The sequence below is a fragment of the Girardinichthys multiradiatus genome, chromosome 22 (genome assembly GCF_021462225.1).
Source record: "Girardinichthys multiradiatus isolate DD_20200921_A chromosome 22, DD_fGirMul_XY1, whole genome shotgun sequence".
NCBI lineage: Eukaryota > Metazoa > Chordata > Actinopteri > Cyprinodontiformes > Goodeidae > Girardinichthys > Girardinichthys multiradiatus.
This window is the reverse complement of record NC_061814.1, coordinates 6,631,297-6,651,786: the sequence shown is the minus strand read 5'-3', so window position 1 is coordinate 6,651,786 and position 20,490 is coordinate 6,631,297. Positions and strand designations below refer to the sequence as shown.

The window sequence follows — 20,490 nt, the reverse complement described above, 5'->3', positions numbered from 1 at the left end:
TTGTCTGGCTGTTATACTGTCATTACAAGAACACCTCCATCTGAAAATATCTAAATAAAAGCACTTCCTGTTCCATTATTTGAGAAATTTATCACTCTTTATAGGTAAATGTAAACATCTTTATTATTTCAAAAGGACAGAGGCTTTAAATATGTAATTAGAAAATGGTTTCCCAATGTTACAAAGAAATCTTTAGCTCATAGCCAGGAGAAGAAAACCCTCTAAAACAAATTTAGTGCAACATATAATGAAGAGGTGGACAATAAGGGGTAAATATTACATTTGGTGACTTTTCAAAATAACTAATAAATAAATCAGCTTTTAGCAGATTTTTGGGTGGTTATTTAATGTTAAAATATTAAAAGATAACTTTCAATAAATATAAAAAGATTGAAATATAGTTATTAAATGTTCATGTAATAGTTTAGGCCTGAGGGACAGTACAGGTTCTACAGCAGTGCGGGGTTAGAGGTCACCTAGATGTTGGGGATCCATTCATTCATTCAACTTCTATACCACTCATTACATAGTGGGTCACAGGGGAGCTGGTGCCTATTTCCAGCAGTCTACAGGCGAGAAGCAGGGTACACCCTGGACAGGTCGCCAGTCCATTGCAAGGAAACACAGAGACATACAGGACAAACAACAACACACACACACTCATTCACATCTAAGGGCAATTTAGAGGGACCAATTAACCTAACAGTCATGTTTTTGCACTGTGGGAGGAAGCCGGAGTACCCGGTGAGAACCCACCCATGCACGGGGAGAACATGCAAACTCCACGCAGAAAGATCCCCAGTTGGGAGTCGACCTTCTTGCTGCAAGGCAACATTGCTACCACTTGTGCTAACATACCGCCACCGTGTTGCCCACATGTTTATTATTTATGAAAATGTTTATTTCAATCAAAGAGACTTGAGGCTTGACTTGTAAAAAAAACTGACTTGTGGACATCTCTGTATGGTTTTAGCTAAAGGTTGCTCTAAGAACAGCAGAAATCCAATGTTTTGATAATTAAAACAAATAAATTTGTTCTGAGATGTTTGCCAGAGATGCAGAAAGGCTGGCATCCAGTAAAAAGACAGGAAGTTAAAAAGATCTGAGAGTAAAGTCTACGTTTAGCATTTTATATCCAGATATTTCTGTCTCTTTCTTTTCAGCTATGTGATGATGATGCCCTTCAAGCGTCAGGCCTTGGTTGAGTTCTCTTCCGTGGAGAGTGCTGATCGCTGTGTGTCCTATGGAGCTAAGGAGGCAGTATACATTGCAGGTTTGGATCCCACTTTAATTCCTCTGGTGGGAGTTTTTGGGAGCTCAATCTTTTATGCAGCACACAGTTGATCTGAAATATTTTAGAATTCTTTATTTTTGTTTATTAATGGGACCAAAGAAAATCGGGAGTTTTAAGTGTAGACATGAGACCAATGCTAAACAGTTGACCTATTTGTTGAGAGAAATAGTGGAATCCAATTAGAAATCTGAATAATAATGTGCACATATGGTACTTGTCCAGGGCCACAAATTGGCTTTGGCCAGTTTTAGTCCATTTCTCCGCAAACTGGTTTCAATGGTATGTGGGAGCAATGTCACATCAAGTTTTCATTTTAGTTCTGTTTTCTCACTGATGTTGTGCTGATGCAGTTTTTGTCTGATGTGATTTGCGCTTACAATAGACTGTGGTGTTCTGGAAGATTTTATAAAATATTAATCATAATGTGAATTTTTCTCTTGCTAATGAGATCACGGGGATAAATGGTTATAGGTCCTATAATGAAGATTCCAGTTGCAAGCATTCAGCAAACGCTTTTGAGACTCTGTTAGTTATGGAGTAAAAATGTAGCAGAAAAGCAGCCTTCAGGTTGTATTTATTGGACCGCCTGCATTCATGGATTTGTTTGCAAGTTATTTTAAAGAGATATAAGCGTATTGTATCAGTGAATAAAGGGAATGGGATGGACAATCTTATTACTGTGATGGTGCAACACAAAAGTCAGCCTGCTGTTTGAGGCATGAAAGTATTAGAAGCTCAGATTGTTCTCAGTGCAGGGAGACTGTGAGCCACACACAACCTCAAAATGTAGCTGCCATGTCCACCACCTACACAATATAGAGAGCATTCACAGACTTGGGTCTAATTGTTCTGATGTGTTCATTTTTTGACTGATGTGTTAACCAGGGCAACAGGCTTACTTTAACTACTCCACGTCAAAGAGGATCACCAGACCAACAAATGCTGATAACCCAAACAGCGGCAACAAGGTCCTGCTGCTGTCCATCCAGAACCCCCTCTACCCCATAACTACGGTAAACACACTCATGATTATTTTAAAGTGATAGACCCATGTCTGACTGCTGATGGTACATAACTGAGAACCCTAAGCTATAGGCAACCATTTGCGTTTAACTCTTGGATGGTTTGTACAGCTTCCTAGTTTAAATCTCAGCCAATGTCTTTCTGTTCCTACAGTTTGCATTTTATCCGTGTGTCTCATAAATTTGCTGTCTGATCCAGCAAAAACATGCATGTTCTTACTTTGGACTGACCTTAGTTGTGGGTACATCTTAGATAGGAAATAAAGGTTCATTTTTGTGTTTTGCACCGTTTCTGGCAAAACTAGCCAACTTTGTTATTTAGTCTCCATAAAAAAGGCATTTTTGTTATATAAAACACATTTGTACTCTGGACACTTTTTCAAAGCTTACAGTTTACAGGTAGTGTGCCTTTAGTTGACAAAGTCACAGGAATGAATGTTCCAAAATAATAAAAAAGGGAACATCAACAGAGTTTGCTTCATTTTGCTTTCAGTCCTACAAGTTATGCGTTTCTTGCTCGCAACCGCATCTTCCCTTAGCCCACAGGTCTCCCTTGATTCCACGATACTTTAGTGGAGAGAGACTTGTGGTTGACCTGGTCCCTGCAGTTTGCTCCAGCTCCTGGAACAGCCAGACATGTCCAGATCATCAAGACGTTTTTCAGTTCCTATGAGGTGCTTGTGCACTGTATTTGGTTCTAACTAAACATGTTCGTGTGTTTAAGAGGCCCATTTGTCAAAAATACATTGACCACAAAGTCTTGTGGTTGATTAAAATGCAAGTGTGCATTTGAAGGTCTGGCTGCCTCTTTAAATAATGTAAAAGGTTCTTGATAGATTCAGTCCATGCACAACTCTGTGGTTTTCTTGTGGTACTGTTAGGATTTACTATCTAACATGTAAACCAAGGCCTGCACAGTCTGACATGGAGCCCTTTTTATTTAGTAATTTCTGATGTTTTTTACCTAAACATTGTGTTACCACATACCTGCCTGTTCCGTGTAACCAAAATGCTGCACCTGCTGCTTTTCTAGAGGCACTCACACTTGCTATTTAATGATCAGCAGCCCTTGGCTGCAACTTCCTCTTAAAACATATTAGAGATGTAAGGGTGTATTTTCTTTTCTCCAATGACTGTGTTAATTGTCATTAAAACATTCTTTTAACCATGACTAGGTCAGTATGGCAGTTTTTAAGCTTCTGAAAGATGTGTTTTCTAACACTGGAGATTCATTACACAATAGTCATAGTTTGATCGCTGTTGTAGCAAAGAACTAAACTATTGAACCACTCACCACGCTGCTACATTGACCAGGCACCTTATAGTTGTGTGACAAATCATTTGTAATTTTTCCAGTAAGATCCTTTAATGCCCCTTTAAGGACGGCTGCTGCTGTATGATGAGAGGTTGCGTTGCTAATGAATGCTTAGTGGCACATCGTTGTTGATGAGTTCATGACTGTTTGGCTTCATATTGGTTGAGACTAATTTAAAGAGGGTGTACATTAGTCAGAGTGGAAAGCACCCGCTCTAATAACATCAGGTAGATAGCTTCACCATCGCAGTCTTATAGCTTCTTCAGCACAGTTTATAATGCAAGTAACCTGTGTGTAAAAGTGGTTGTATTTAGGACTTCCTGGGGCTTGTACAGGAAGAGCCTCTTTACATGATTTTTAACAACTGCCAGAAGACCTACATCTCGCTATGTGGTGTGGGCAAACATAATGAATTAGGCTTTGCACTATTAGGTCAGTTAGACATACGATCAGCTTATTCTCTACCATCTGCATGCTGGGAGATCACATGCCCTTTATAATATGATCATATTCAATTCAATTCAGTTTATTTAGTTAGCGCCAATTCACAACACATGTTGTCTCAAGGCACTTCACAACAGTCAGGTACATACATTCCAATTAATCCTAAACATTGAACAGTGCAGTCAGATTAATTTATTTATTCAAATTGGATAAAACGTTTTTCTGTCTAAGGAAACCCAGCAGATTGCATCCAGTCAGTGACTTGCAGCAGTCCCTCCTCCTGGATGAGCATGTAGAGACAGTGGACAGTCACTGGCGTTGACTTTGCAGCAATCCCTCATACTGAGCATGCATGTAGCGACAGTGGAGAGGAAAAACTCCCTTTTAACAGGAAGAAACCTAGAGCAGAACCAGGCTCAGTGTGAGCGGCCATCTGCCACGACCGACTGGGGGTTTGAGAGAACAGAGCAGAGACACAAAGAGAACAAAGAAGCACTAATCCAGGAGTCCTTTCTATGGGAAGGAAAAGTAAATGTTAATGGATGTAGCTCCTTTAGTCGTTTCACCTAGAAAGAAAGAACAGATAAACTCTGAGCCAGTTTTCAAGGTTAGAGTCTGAAAGAGAGCACATAGAGTTAGTCACAGTAAAAGCTCAGTCAATCGCCATGTCTAGGAGAGAGAAAGGGTTAAACACTAAAAGACAGGGCCAGTAGGTCATTGGTAGAGGGTGAGCATTAAGTTGTTGCCAGCAGAAGCTTGGACGATGCCCCTCTCCAGAAAGGTGTCATAGGTAGACACAGAGTCAGGCCAGGTGTAGCTTCTAGGAAGAGAAAAGAGAGAGAACATAAAGTTAAAAGCTGAAATAACAGCAAATTATGCAAAATTGGAGAGTAGTGTGAGAATGTAGCGAAGAGGTGAAAGTGGTCATTATGTCCTCCAGCAGCCTAAGCCTATAGCAGCATAACTACACAGATAGTTTCAGTTCAGATTATTTAGTTAAACGGCACTTATTTTCAACAATGTTGTCTCAAGGAACCCCACAAAGGGTCCCACTGATGGTCATTGTTATACTAAAAACCACAAGGATTGGGATACCTCTCTCTGTCAGACTGATTATAACCATTGGAAAAGAGAGGGGGTCATACAAGTAGCAGAAATGGAGGGTGTGTTTGCACCTCAACCTGAGCCGGTTTAGGCTAAACCTGACTCCCCCTTACTCCCACCAACAGGGTGGGAGGAAGGCTCCCTCCCTGATAACCTAAGCCACTCTAACTATAAGCTTTATCAAAAAGGAAAGTTTTAAGCATAGCATTAAAAGTAGACAGGGTGTTTGCCTCAAACAGGGAGCTGGTTCCACAGGAGAGGAGCCTGAGAACAAAAGGATCTGCCTCCCATTCTACTTCTAGAGACTCTAGGAATCACCAGTAAACGAAGTGCTCTGTTAGGAATGTATGGAACAATCAGATCTCTGATGTATAATGGAGCTAGATCATTAAGGGCTTTATATGTGAGGAGGAGAATTTTAAATTCTATTCTGGATTTAACAGGGAGCCAATGAAGGGAAGCTAAAGTAGGAGAAATATGATCTCTCTTTTTAACTTTCATCAGAACTCTTGCTGCAGCATTTTGAATCAGCTGAAGGCTTTTAACTGCATTTTGTGGACATCCTGATAGTAAAGAATTACAATAGTCCAGCCTTGAAGTAACAAATGCATGGACTAGTTTTTCAGCGTCACTCCTGGATAGGATATTTCTAATTTTGGCAATGTTCCGGAGATGAAAGAAGGAAATCCTAGAAACCTGTTTAATATGGGATTTAAATGACATGTCCTGGTCAAAAATAACACCAAGGTTTTTTACTTTATTACCGGAGATCAATTTAATGCCATTCAGGTTAAGTGATTGACTAAGCAGTTTCTTTTTTAAAGACTCCGGTCCAAAGACGACAACTTCTGTCTTGTCTGAATTTAGAAGCAGAAAATTTAAAGTCATCCAAGTTTTTATATCTTCAAGACATGCTTGTAGTCTATCTAACTGGTTGGGTTCATCAGGATGTATGGATAAGTGAAGCTGAGTATCATCAATGTAACAGTGAAGATTTATCCTATGTTGCCTAATAATTTGACCTATTAGAAGCATATATATATCATAAAGAGAATTGGCCCAAGTACTGAACCCTGTGGTACTCCACAATTAACCCTGGAGTTTAAAGATGATTTATCATTTACATGAACAAACTGGAATCTGTCAGACAAATAAGATTTAAACCAGCCTAGCGCTGTTCCCCCTGATCCCTACAGCATATTCCAGCCTTTCTAAGAGAATATTGTGATCGACTGTATCAAATGCAGCACTGAGATCTAAGAGGAACGTACAGACACAAGTCCATTATCTGAGGCCATAAGAATATCATTAGTGACTTTCACCAGAGCTGTTTCAGTGCTATGATGAGCTCTGAAGTCTGACTGAAACTCTTCAAACAGGTCATTGCTGTGTAAATGCTCACACATTTGATTAGCAACTATTTTCTCAAGAATGTTTGACAAGAATGTAAGATTGGATATAGGTCTGTAATTTTTCAAGTCATCTCAATCAAGCGAAGGTTTCTTGAGTAAATGTTTAATTACAGCTACCTTAAAAGCCTGTGGTACATATCCATTTACTAAAGATAGATTAATCATATCTAAAATGGGGCTGGTAATCAGAGGGCACACTTCCTTAAATAATTTGGTTTGAAGGTTTAGATGAAGCTAATATTTCTGATAACTCAGGAAGCTCCACAGGACCAAAACAGTCCAAACACAAAAGGGTAAAGAAACATTAAAGAAAGGAAAGCCTTCTGATTAGAGAAAGGGTGGTGATTGTCATCACACCCAGGTTTCCTGCAGTCTTGGGTGGGGAGAGAGCTGACAACAGCTTGTATTTAGGGTGGCTCCTCAATAGGCTGATCAGAGGGGAGGAACCATAGTTCAGTCTGAGAGGTTTAATAGACGGTGCAGCTCCTACATGTAATGAGTCAGAGGGACGAGCCCAGACCTGACTCAAGTTCATATTTAACAATGCAGGCACACACACACACACACACACACACAAAGAGTGTGTACCAGCTTAAGGAGTTGTAGATGTATATTTGCGGATACAGTCGCAGGTGTTTTCTCCTCTTGAGATGCAGCTATTTCTGCCTGGGGAATCTTCAGTTGGGCTGAAGTTGGGCTATTTCTAATCCTGCTTGGACTTCCTCTAAATGTACTGCGATACACAATATTACCATCTATGTAGATGATGTGATGGTTACCAGTCCATCCCAGAGCAAACAAACTAAAGCACCTATACAGCCTCACCTTCAGGACAGTTTAGTACACTTTAACCTATTTCTGGGCTGTGGGAGGAAACCAGGATACCCAGAGAAATCCTCACCTACAAACTCCACACAGTAGACCCCAGTCATGGATCAGTTTACTTCCCTGAACATCTACAATGCTGTGAAGAAAGTATTTGACCCCTTACAGATTGCTTCAGATTTAGCTTTTTCATCATGCTTTTGAAATTATGTTTTGATGTTGTTGTTCTTGATTTTCTGATAATATCACCCAGAGACAACCTTAGTAAATGCAAAACACTGTTTTTCAAATGATGATTTTATTTATTAAGGGATAAAAGCTATACAAATTATGTGGAAAATAATCATTCCCATCATTAAATTATCAATCAACTCTGATCACACATTTATTGGAAGGCTGAGTGAACTTTCCCTAGACGCACATAGGCATGATTACTGCCAGACCTGTGGAATCAAGATATCCCTTAAGTAGAACCTGTCTTACAACGCGAAGTAAGCCAAAAGATTTTAAAAAGCAATAAATGATGCCTCGATTTAATTCAAGAACAAAGTCATTGACATCCTTTGGTCGGGAAGGGTTACAAAGTCATTTCTACACCAGCATATCCACCTCCGAGGAGCTCAAAAAACTAAATAAAGGATTTGTAGTGGCCTAGTCAAAGTTCAGACTTAAATCTGATACAGATTCTGTTGTGTGACCTTCAACAAGGCCATTGATGCTGAAAATACCCTCCAGTGTGTCTGAATTAAAGCAATTATGTAAAGCAGGATGGGCTGATTATCAGAATTATCAGTAACGGTTGCTGCCCAGGCTGGAATAACCAGTTATTGAGTTTGGGAGGTAATTGCTTTTTCAAATAGAGCCAGTTTGGTTTGGTTAGATTTTTGCCCTTAATAAATAAAACCTGCATTACACCTTCATTTGTTAATATTATTTTTCACTCTTAAAACCACAGTAAACCATGGCTATTGAATAAATCCATGTGAAAGGAGCTGAAAGAGGAATTGCTTTGTGTTTTTGCCCAGGATGTCCTGTACACGGTTTGTAACCCCATTGGCAGTGTGCTGAGGATCGTCATCTTTAAGCGAAATGGAATCCAGGCAATGGTTGAGTATCCTTTTCCTCAGTGGTTACTGTGTGTACAAGCTGCTCCTCCATATGACTGAGAACACATCCCTGGGTAATTTAAGAGGGCGGTGCCATATGTCTTCTGCTCTTCTAGAAATATGGCGTGATTGTCTAATTGCAACCACACCCGTCTGAGTCACAGCTCTTGTACTTATGGTCTTATTGAGGTTTCAAACCCACACTTTTAGAAACTGTACTGACCTGTACCTGTTCTTATAAGTAATCCATTTTAAAATAAGCCAGGATTTGCTAGCTGTTGTACTGTTGCACAGATCATGCTTGGAGGCAAGACACTGCTGGAGATTTCTAGTCTCCAGTTTGGTGTGTGTACATGTTTTGAATCTACTAGCTACATTTAAACATGATGATCTGCAATGTGTATACTCTGGATTGTGCAGTGTCGTTTGTGTTCCTTAATGTGACTCTTCTAGGTTTGAGTCAGTTCAGTGTGCCCAGAAGGCCAAAGCAGCACTAAATGGAGCTGACATTTATGCTGGCTGCTGTACACTCAAGATTGAATATGCAAGGGTAAGAAACAGAAAACACATCAGCACTTAAAGCCTAGTTTTAACACTGATTGAAACAACGGCTGGTAGAGATGCACCCGTCAGGCTTTTCCTGGCTGTTTCCAGTTTGGTCTGACCTGCTCATCCCAATTGTGACCAATTCTGATTTTTTTCTTTTAGGATCTGAAAGAAAAAAATCACAATCGGTCACTTGCCACATTTTTATAGCCAAACATTTAGACAATGTAAGTGTGCTGCAGGTTCAAGTGAAAAGCAGGAAATCAGCTTCTCAATCAAATCAGGTTTGTTATAATTTAACTCCTGTGTAAATTGTACCTGGATCCTGAATATGTCACATTTTGTGTCAACAGCCAACCCGTCTTAATGTGATAAAGAATGATAATGAGAGCTGGGACTACACTAAACCATACTTGGTCAGACGAGGTAAGACAAGCTGTTTCTCTTTCATCTTCATTATATGGACAGTAAAGGATGCAGCTCTGAGTGACACTATAAACGTTTACTCCTGAGGTCCTGATGAGGGTGGTGAACGTATTTCTAACTTTAGTCAGAAACATTCTAGATGGAGAAGCAGCACACAGTTACTGTCTGACATGTTTATTCATAAGGTGAAGCACTTGGTAGCCCTGTTGCCTTGGAGCAAGAAGGACCAGGGTTAGAATCCCATCTTTAGCTCCTGGCAACCTGTCCAGGGTGTATCCCGCCTCCTAACCAATGACTGCTGAAGATAGTCACCAACAACCCTGCATGGTGATGGGATTAATGACAATTGATGGAAGGAGCAATGGCTTTCTCTTACTGAAGGCCATGGTACAGGACTCATATTCACCTCTCTTTGCAGGACTCTAGTCTACAGTTTTGGTCAGAAGTTTGCATAGACTCATCAGGGAATCATTTTAGTCAATTTATAGCTTTTATGGATTACAGAACATTCACAATAGGTTCAATGTTGTGCATCCAATTCTTGTTTAGAAGTTGTTTGCTGTGTGATTATTCTATCCAAGAAACAGAAAAGTTTAATTTAATCCTTAAAAGAACAAAATAATATGGCATTCGTGCCCACCATTAATATCTATAAATTTCTGACTGTATGCAATGCCAGAGAACTAGACCTGCATGGACCCGACCTTTGATTCTTATATTGCCTGTTTCTAACAAGTACTACCTCAGTAAACACTGCATTTTAAAACACCACCATACTGTCAAGAAATTGAAAAACAGCATTACAACAGTACTTGAAAGAACATAAAAAAACTTGTAAAGATTAGCACTGATTGGTTGATGGACATCCAAGATGGCCACCTTTAATCTAAAACGTAGTAATAGTCAGAGTAAAAAGCTGGTAATTTCCTCTGGAGACAAATTTTATCTGGTTAAATCTTTCATGCACACAGTGTTTAACCAGCCGCTTTAGTAAACACTGTTAATAGCTTGTAATGCTAACAGCGATTAGCCTGTTCACTGAGAACAAACATCGATGGGCAAATCTAACTGGTTTCAGACTTGGAACTGAGACCTACTGGGGATTGATGACATTACCAGATCCAAGTTCTTCAGAGATAAACAGAACAGAGCATGAGTTGAGACCAGCCATTTGTCCCTGCTTCACTCTCACCAACTACATATTTACCTAAAAAACATAAATGGTACCTAAATTTCTTCTGAGTGCCACTGAAGGTAGCCCAGGTACCACCAGTGGCACTGAGGCGTTCACAGCCTTTTTATTCCAGGTTTCCGTTTCTTTGGAATGGCTGTAGTGGATGTAACGCAGGCTGTGGATAGACATCAGGGTCACAGCAACTTGTAATGTTAGCAGAGACCCGGATTTAGGCCAAATATGGCAGATAGATCTCTGACTGTCTTTGGAAGCTCAGCCTTTATGATGGTGCTGGTACACTAGTAGAGGATTGTTCCAGTTTTGGATGGTGTGAAAAAAATTTAAACCTTGGTGGTGTGAAAAATTTGTTTTCTAGAAAATTCAACAAAATCACATTAGTTAGTTTGGAATCTGTATTCCTATAACATTGCGTCACTGTATTGTTTACATTGTTTTGTTGCTGTTTGGGCTGTTGGGTGGACTTACCCTCCTGCCTTGTGTTTCCTTAAGTAAGGACACAGGATACAATCATCAATACACTTTGTTCCTAGGAGGAACTTGAACAGCTCTCAACATACCTGTTACTTTTTACTTTTGGCTGTAAAATTTGAATTTACATTGAGAATTGCTCCATATTACAATCAGCCTTTAGCAAACAGTTTTTAATTGCTGACAGCAGCAGATCCATAGGTCTTAGATGGAGAAGTCAGGGCTGTGCCAGCTTTGTAATGATCTGTGTGTCTGTGTTTGTATGTTTCAGACCGTGGGAAGGGAAGACAAAAGCAGGCCATTTTAGGAGAACACCCATCGGCTTATGCTGACAATGGCTATGGTAAGATTTCCACACCTAATCTAGTCATCAATTTACTGTTTGACATATTTGTTTACATTAGTTTGTGGCCTAAAACAATTTCAGCAAAGACATTTTATTCAGTTGATTCAAATAAAATTCAGAGGTTTAACAGAGGTTTTTGTTCTAATAAAGCTAAGTTTGAAACCAGGACAAATATGTTATAAAAAAAGCATAAAAAGTGTCTCAGACGGATAGAAAACAAATATCTCCCCTTTTGAAGGATCAATCTGACATGGGTGTGGTGCTTGTGGTGTAGTGGTTTACGCGTGCAACTCATATACAAGAGGCTTTGATCCTTGATTTGGTGGTTCCGGGTTCGAGTCCTGGTGACGTTTACTGTGTGTCTTCCCCTCTTCCTCCGCCACTGTCAAAAAACTCTGGAAAAAAATAAAGGCTACTAGTGCTGCCAGGAAATAAAATATTAATCCGACTCAAAACATTTTTCTTTATATTGACTGGAACATATTTCCACTTTAGCATATTGTTTATCAGGTCATATGCAGACAATTTCTCTTCATCCTTCTGAACTGAGTCTATTGAAGAGATTTCTTTAACCTATAATTGTGTTGCAACTACTCAGGCATTGGTTCTTGCTATTAGACTATAGCTGAATAACCAGTTCAGTTGATTCAGACATTACGTATGTGTGCAACTAAGTAAAGACAGAAGTTGTCTGAAGCTAAAGGTGGCCCCCGCCCCCCCAGAGTTTGGGGATAAAGTTCAGTATTTTGGGTTCTTTGCACAAAAGTCAAAGGAGTTTTCCATTTTATACAAATAAAAATCTGGAAAGTGTGGCTTGTATTTGTTTTCAATTCACTGGGTCAAGTCTGCAGGTCTTTTTGGGTCTCTCTCTACAGATCATCTACAGACCAAAGTTTTTGACCATTCTTCTTTGCAAAACAGCTCACGTTCAGTCAGGTTAGATGGAGAGCATCTGTAAACATCAGTTTTCAAGTCCTCCCAGAGATTCTCAGTTGGATTTAGACCTGGACTTTGACTGGGCCATTCTAACACATCTAAACAACTCCATTGTTGCACTGGCTGTATGTTTAGGGTGGTTATCTGGCTGGAAGGTCAACCTCCTCCTTAGTCTCTAGTCTTCTGCAGCCTCCAACAGGTTTTCTTCCAGAATGGTCCTGGATTTAGCTCCATCAAGTCTGACCAGCTTCCCTGTCCCTGCTGAAGAAAAGTAGCCATCCCCCACAACTTCCTCCCTAACCTGTCGGCTGTGTTCCTTGGTCTTGATGATGGTAGTTGCTCTCTAATGTTCTCTAACAAACCTTTTAGGGCCTCACAGCACAGCTGCATTTAGACTAATTCAGTTCCACACAACTGGACTCTGATTACCAGTTAAGTGACTTCTGAAGTTAATTGGTTGCACTGGATTTTGTTTAGCGGTGCTCTTCCTGTCACAACCTTGTGTTGTTTGTCACAATAAAAAAGATTCTGAGACAGTTCAAGGGGTATGAATAATTTTGCAAGGGACTGTACGTAAGGAAAGATTTAAGGGAAGAAGATGACTGATTTTAGATGTTCTTACTAAAACAGTGCAGCTCTTTTAAACAGCAGAAACAAACAGTAATGTTTTAGTAAATCCCTGAATCCAGTTACCTTGCCTGACCCGTGGCTCCTGCTGTGTGTAACCTTAGGTCTGGCCTGCCCCCTGCTGCCTCTGACAAGCAACAGCAGGTACAAGCTCACCTCGGTGGACGTTCCAGACATGGTTTCCTACCCTCTGCCCCAGTCTTCCCCTTCATACTCTGGCCATGCTGCCAGCTCTGTAGCCATGGTGAGTGGTCTCCATCCATCCAAGATGAACTGTACCCGCATCTTCAACCTCTTCTGCCTCTACGGCAACATTGAGAAGGTAGGTCCACATGTGTTCTTACAATGCTTTTTGGAAGGTTTGTTTTGTTTCATGTTAGTTATGAAATTACTCTGATTCTTGCTTTGGGTTAAGAATTTATTTTATTCAAACAAAGAGAGGTTCCACGAATTGTCAAATTTATAGCAGCAGGTTCATAAAATACAAAACATTCATTCTAAGTATTTTTGTGAATAACAAAGACTGTGCCTCAGTAAAACTGGAAGCTTTGATTAGGATAATGTCTTTTTATCACTTCATAAAATATAAACATATTTTACTATACTATACTTGCTAAACACACAGAAGCACACTTGCTTCATGTAACTGGATCAACTTGATCATTTTCTTCTCAAAAAACACATTTTGTTACTTAATTACTAATGTTTCGCTTAAACATGGATAGAAAACAATTGTTTCTATCTCCGTCATGATCCATGGGTGTTTGTGTTTTCCTTTCTGCCTTCTGAACTTTCTGGGTTGTGTAGTATTGCTGTTAGGTCTTGCCATAATTTCATTCCTTTGTGTTGAGTCTCTTACTTATTCTTTCCTCTATGCATTTTGGTTTATTGTCTCATGTCAGTGTTAAAATTTCCCCCCTTCGATTTGTAGATCCTGTTTAGTTCAGTTCTGTCTGTGTTGATCAGTCTCCCTCCCTCAGTCTCTCTGCTCAGCACTCCCAGCTCTTCTGGTTCCATTGATTAAGACTAACCTGGTTTCCATGTTACTTTTCACTCCTGCTGGTTTATTCTGTTGTCGTCGTCTTCCTATTATCCAAGATTGAGTGGTGTGGAGCAACAGGTCCAGTAGGGAAACCCAGACAACCCCAGAAGCCCTATATTGTTCCTCCAGCGTAATCTGGGTCTTTTCTGGTGTCTCCTTCAAGTGGAGCATGACCAGAAAACTTCTAAAGGGAGGTGCTCAGGAAGCCTGCAGACCAGAAGCTGAACCACCTTAACTGGCTCCTTTCGATATGGAGGAGTGAGGCTCTTTCCAAGCTTTTCCCAGATGACTGAACTCCTCACCTTCTCAATAAGGCACTCTGGCCACCCTATGGAAGCTCATTTCTACCGCTTGCATCTGGGATCATATTCTTTTGGTCATGATCCATATCTGGTGATCATCAGAACATGGACGGACAGCTAAATACAAAGCTTCACTTTTTGGCTCCGCTCTTGGTTCAACACAACAGACCGGAGGAGCGCCTGCATTACTGCTGACCCAGCCCCAATCCATCTGCCCATCTCCTGCTCCATCCTACCATCACTCAGGTACAAGACACCAAGATACCTAAAGCTATGTGCTTAAGGCAGGCTCTGACCCCCATCCCAGACGTAGTCCTCCTTTTTTGGGTTTTCTGCACACACTGTCATTGTCAACTTCTTTGACCTGGTCACACTCCTGTTTTCACTCTACCTGCTCCTCTTTTCAGGTCTGCTGCTTTCAGTCCACAAGCTCCATACTTTGCTTTAGAAAACGTGCTCCTTCTTGTTCAGATGTTATTTGTCCTTCTGTACCCTAACAAGATCAGTGTGTTTAGTTCAAACTGGAGACACCTGCTCTTACCCCAGTTTACTATAAATAAATCTACTGTGTTTCAGTTATTAGCTGTTTTGCTATGTTTGTATGAGCTAATTTTATTGCAGACGTAGATTTTGTTGTATAGTATTTAGGTTTTGGAATATTGGGGTTGCCATTTCAATAGGCTGTTTGTGTAAACATTTTTAAATAGGTGTTACATGTTCCATATCATTGGGTCATTGATGCAACATTTGCTTGTGTGTGTTTTCCTGTAGTGTTGCATAGACATGATATATATTCAGAGTTGTGGTGTTCATGCCGAAACATTTTTAGAACGTGTTGCAGCTTTTTCACTTGTCTTGTGAGTTTGATAACACAAGAGATTTGTCTGTGTGTTGTTCTAGGTAAAGTTTATGAAGAGTGTTCCTGGTACAGCTCTGGTGGAGATGGGAGATGAGTATGCGGTGGACAGAGCCATCACACACCTCAACAGCATCAAGCTGTTTGGAAAAAGGCTCAATGTCTGGTGAGGGGAAGACTAATATATACATGTTCATTAGAATGCTACACCAGTCTGTTCTGCCTTTCATATGTTTGGGTATTGATATATTTGTACACATTAGATCAGACAGATAACCCTGGTCCTGTGTTGTGTACAGTGTCTCTAAGCAACATGCAGTGATTCCCAGTCAGGTGTTTGAGTTAGAGGATGGCAGCAGCAGCTATAAGGACTTCGCCATGACCAGGAATAACCGTTTTAGCAGCGCTGGACAAGCCTCCAAAAACATCATCCAGCCTCCATCTGCTGTGCTACACTACTACAACGTTCCTCCTTGTGTATCACAGGATCAGATGCTCAAGGTATGTGACTCCTGATTCAAAAATGTCGACTGTTTGCTGTAAGGGTTACTTTTAAAATAGAGGCTTTTCCATCTCAGATCATTGCTCAGCTTAAACAGAATATTGGTATTCACTTCACCATCCAGACAGCAGCATCTCTCCTCTCTGCTTCTTCTACCACCCCCCTCACATCAGAACCCCTGAGCCTTATTTAATAAGTTCTAGCTAGGCGGGGAGGCGGGGCTTCAGCCGCCATTTGGTTAGTGGAAAAACAACAAGTTACTTGCTAAGAAGAGATGTGCAGAGCTAGAACCACCAGTGGTGGTTTGTTTTTTTCATAAACACATCAAAGCCATTCAATTCAAATCATGATCATTAAAGCAATACTTTTCTAACTGAGAGTAAACCACCAGCCCCAGAACTCAGAACCTTGTGAGTGCTGCATGTATGAATCATAGAGATAGCTGCAGGAATCAGCTATTTATCTGCATTTCTGATGGTGTGTATCTTACTAAATGTGTCTCATATAGTGCTCTGCAACATTGTTATTGGCTTGTAATGCTAATAGTGTTTGACCATATGACTGCAGCATTTAGCAAATCTGGTTCTCTGACTTGAAACTGGAACATGTTTAGTGTGGTGAGACATTATTCCCTGATCCAGGTTCTAGCTTCTTGAATAAATGGAACGCACTGCAAGACCTTGGTTTTTCCTCTGGGTCTGGACCCTGGATTGTCATTGTTGGAGAGCAATAAAGCTGTTCATATTCCTAAAAATGTCTCAGCCCTCTTTCTGATCCTGATCAGGTTTGGTCTGTAGACCACATCCTTCAGCATGCAGATGGGGTTTCTGACTACATGTTTTTATTTATTTGGAACAATGTGTGTTTTGGCAGCTGTGTAGGGAGCACGATGTGCCTGGCTTCATCAAATTCAAGATGTTTGACGCCAAGCGTAAGTACATCATATTATTGGGTTCCACTTTTTCAACTTGTGCTGTTTTTGGATTTGATGATACATTTTGAACTTTCCTGTGTGAAGTGATGTATTTGATCATTTCCTGTCTTTGGATTTCATCTTTCCCTCAGCATCCTCTAAGACCATCTCTGGGTTGTTGGAGTTTGACAGTAAGACGGAGGCTGTGGAGGCTCTTACTGTTCTCAATCACTATCAGATTAGGATACCAAGTAAGTCTTTCGTTGGTTGTTTGGGATCTTAAAAACGAGGGCTGACTCCTGTCTTTTATGAACATGTGTGCCAGTTAAATGTTTTTATCCAGATAGTTTATTAGGTACACCTGTCCAACTGCTCGTTTATTAAAATTTCTAATCAGCCAATCACATGGCAGCTACTCAATGCATTTAGGCATGTAGACATGGTCAAGACGATCTGCTGCAAGTTCAAACGGAGCATCAGAATGGGGAAGAAAGGTGATTAAAGTGACTTTGAACGTGGCATGGTTGTTAGTGCCAGACGGGCTGGTCTGAGCATTTCAGAAACTGCTGATCTACTGGGATTTTCACGCACTACCATCTCTAGGGTTTACAGAGAATGGTCCGAAAAAGAGAAAATATCCAGTGAGCAGCAGTTCTGTGGGCGCAAATGTCTTGTTGATGCCAGAGGTCAGAGGAGAATGGCCAGACTGGTTTGAGCTGATAGAAAGGCAACAGTAACTCAAATAACCACTCATTACAACCAAGGCATGCAAAAGAGCATCTCTGAACACACAACACGTCAAACCTTGAGACGGATGGGCTACAGCAGCAGAAGACCACACCGGGTACCACTCCTGTCAGCTAAGAACAGGAAACTGAGGCTACAATTCACACAGGCTCATCAAAATTGGACAATAGAAGATTGGAAAATCGTTGCCTGGTCTGACGAGTCTCGATTTCTGCTGCGATTACTAAAATGTGTTTAAGGGCTCAATGGCAGATAAATGAGAGACAGATTGTTTTAGAGAATTTTTGAACTTCCTTCAAATTCTGTTTTCCTTTTGCCTTTTCAACTGTATGAGAAAGCCATGGTGATGATGTCATGGCTTTGTAAGTTTCTGACAGAGATAAACGGAGGAACACCTGTGGATGTACAGTATGTTAAGGCAAAACATAAAACACACTGCTTCCTTGTGTGACATCACAATAAAAATCAAAGGAATTCAGAAGGAGAGCAGTTGGCCTCAACAAGTCTGGTTTATTTGTGAGTCCTATTTACAGATGCCTGAAGGCCAGATTAATCAGCAAATGCACTTCATTTTTAGAGACATGTCCTGGCCTGATTAAACTAAAATTATAATTCTGGCCACAAAGACTTGGAGGAAAAGTGGTAAGCTTGCAAGAAAATTATCCCTACTGTGAAGTTCAGGAGTTACAGCATCATCGTGTGGGACGAGCCGCCTACAAACCTCATCCTTAGTTAAAACCAGTCAGGAGAAATGGAATAATGTTCCAGCGAACTATTGTGAGAGCTTTTTGGAAGGATATTGAAAATATTTGACCTAAATCATAAACACAAGGCTATCAAATATTAGGGAAATGTATGTAAACTTCTGTATTTGAAGTAAATAAAATATCTGAAAGTTTCCTTTTTTCATTTTCTGATAGAAAGCAATTAGAACTAAGCTCTAAAGCCTAACATTTTTGATTTGCACTTCAAATACTGTTGTGCTTTTTCCTCCTCATCACTAAGTATGCCTCTCTGTCACAGCGTGATAAATATATTTTCCATTTAAATCGCAACACAAACTTATAACTTCTGTTCGGTAGCTAGCTGCCCCCCTATTTCCCAGGAAGCGCAGCACAGGATGGCTGTACATGATGTGGCCCCAAGCATCAGCCAGGACCCAGAAAAAACCCCACATGTTTTTTTGTATACTCGAAATCAGGGAATTTTCACAATCTCTCATCCTTGTGAATAACATTCTTAATGCACCCCAGAAGACCTCTTCATGTTGTTGTAATTATGAATATATTCTTTAATATTAATACTTTTTTTATTAATATTTTGGTCTGTTAAGGGTTGTCCTGTGAATACCAGCCCAGTAAGGCGATGGTATTAGGACAAAATAGAAAGGTGTGAGACGAGCTCTGACATTTTTGAACAGCAAAACTCTGTACACACATGGAATGAATTCAGACATTTTCTTAAAATACAAGAATTTATTAACAAAAATAAGTCAACTCCAAGTCAAATATATTTCAATCAACAAACTCTTTACTATGCTAAAACTATCCAACTAACTACCAAGCCAAATTAAGGAATAAGGAAGACTAATGGGCTATGTACAATATAAACAAGTTGATTAAAGATGATTGAAAACCATGACCAAAAAGAGTGATGCAACATTACCATACAATGTTTATGTTTGAGAACCAAGGATTATCTTGAAGAATCTGGAAGTGAAGTTAAGTTAGTCTTGGAACCAACTTAGGCAATAATCAACAAACGTTTAGACAACCATTCACAGTACAAGATCAGATAAAATATTATTTTAATAAAATAATGTTTTAAATAATGATCTGCCGAATAAAACCAACCTTCTGGATGACTAATTCTCAACAGTGTCTCCTTAGCTGCCTTTGTTTATTGAAATATTTAAAGAAACATCATTAAGGAAATAGTAAAATATCTAAGGAAATATTATTTTGAAAAAGAACCAAATCTTTCTGGAGAAATGGGCTTATTGGTGTTTACTTAGTTTTCAAGTTTGGTAAAATAATATTTAGGGAAATATTTTACTGGATTGAAAACTAACAACCTTTCTGGGTAAATGATGTTAGCAGGCAAGAACATGTTCTTAGCTGTAAGCGGTTAAAGCTAACAAAAGAAGCTTATAGCTTATCATCAGAATCACACATGTACCTTTAAAATACCGTTAATAAAAGGGTTAAAATGCATAAACGTGGACGGCGCGTTATGATCAATCTTCCGTTTAAAATCACCCTTTAAATAAAGTTCTTAAATTTGAAAGCAAACAGAACATTGGTCTGGGCAGTACCGGCGCTGCCTGCCTGCCTCTGCCCCAGGAGGGAAGGGGACCACCTCCTGGGTCCGAGGGCTGGTTGCCCCGGGGGGTACCGGCGCCTGGACCTGGGAGTATAGAGTATGCATGGGGAGTGTGAGTGAGTGTATGACTTCCATTGTTGTTTATCTTTACGTTGGGTGTGAGTGATTTTATGTGTATGCATGAGGGTGGGAGTGGGTGATTGTGACTGTGTGTGCCTGTTTTTTTTTTTTTTGCAACAGGTTGGGTCTTGAACTGCTCCCTCTCCTGGATCAGCTTCCTCCCCGCCACACCGCCTGCCGGTGGTTGGAGTCTCTGCCCGCTGGTGTACTTGTGGTTCTCGGTGTCCGCGGCCGGGTGCTTTGGTGTGTGCTGGCTCACTCCTGGTGGCTGCTTGCCGGGGCCTGGCCCTCTGGGCTCTGTCGGGCCTCTGCTTGGGGGGTGGTGTGTCCCGGGGTCTTGGGCCTCTGGGTCCATGGCTGGATCTGCTCAGGTGTGGACGGCTGCCGGCGGGGCCTGTGGACTCGTAGCTGCGGTTCCCTGGGGCTTCTGCACTGTCGCTGCTGGGTGGTTCCCCTGGGACTCTCTACTGCTCTTCTCTGGGGGGGTTGCGGTAGTCCCAGCGGTGGTTCTCCTGGGGTTCCTGTGCTTTGGGGGGGCCTTTCGATGTCTGTGACTCAGATCTCCTCAGTGTATGTCCAGGGACCATGGGGCAGGCCTGTGGGTCCTCACACTCGCTATT

General features: G+C 40.7%; 1 protein-coding gene across 1 annotated transcript in view; it reads left to right on the top strand.

Annotated features, from left to right (window-relative positions):
* The window catches only part of LOC124858738 (heterogeneous nuclear ribonucleoprotein L-like), a 49,772-nt gene that overhangs the window by 17,206 nt on the left and 12,076 nt on the right, over positions 1-20,490 (top strand). The window contains exons 3-13 of the mRNA XM_047350928.1: positions 1,164-1,273; positions 2,180-2,307; positions 8,442-8,527; positions 8,976-9,072; positions 9,422-9,494; positions 11,429-11,500; positions 13,171-13,388; positions 15,311-15,432; positions 15,566-15,767; positions 16,642-16,699; positions 16,834-16,932. Coding sequence (XP_047206884.1) covers positions 1,164-1,273; positions 2,180-2,307; positions 8,442-8,527; positions 8,976-9,072; positions 9,422-9,494; positions 11,429-11,500; positions 13,171-13,388; positions 15,311-15,432; positions 15,566-15,767; positions 16,642-16,699; positions 16,834-16,932 — 1,265 coding nt within the window. The remainder of the gene's footprint in view (positions 1-1,163; positions 1,274-2,179; positions 2,308-8,441; positions 8,528-8,975; positions 9,073-9,421; positions 9,495-11,428; positions 11,501-13,170; positions 13,389-15,310; positions 15,433-15,565; positions 15,768-16,641; positions 16,700-16,833; positions 16,933-20,490) is intronic.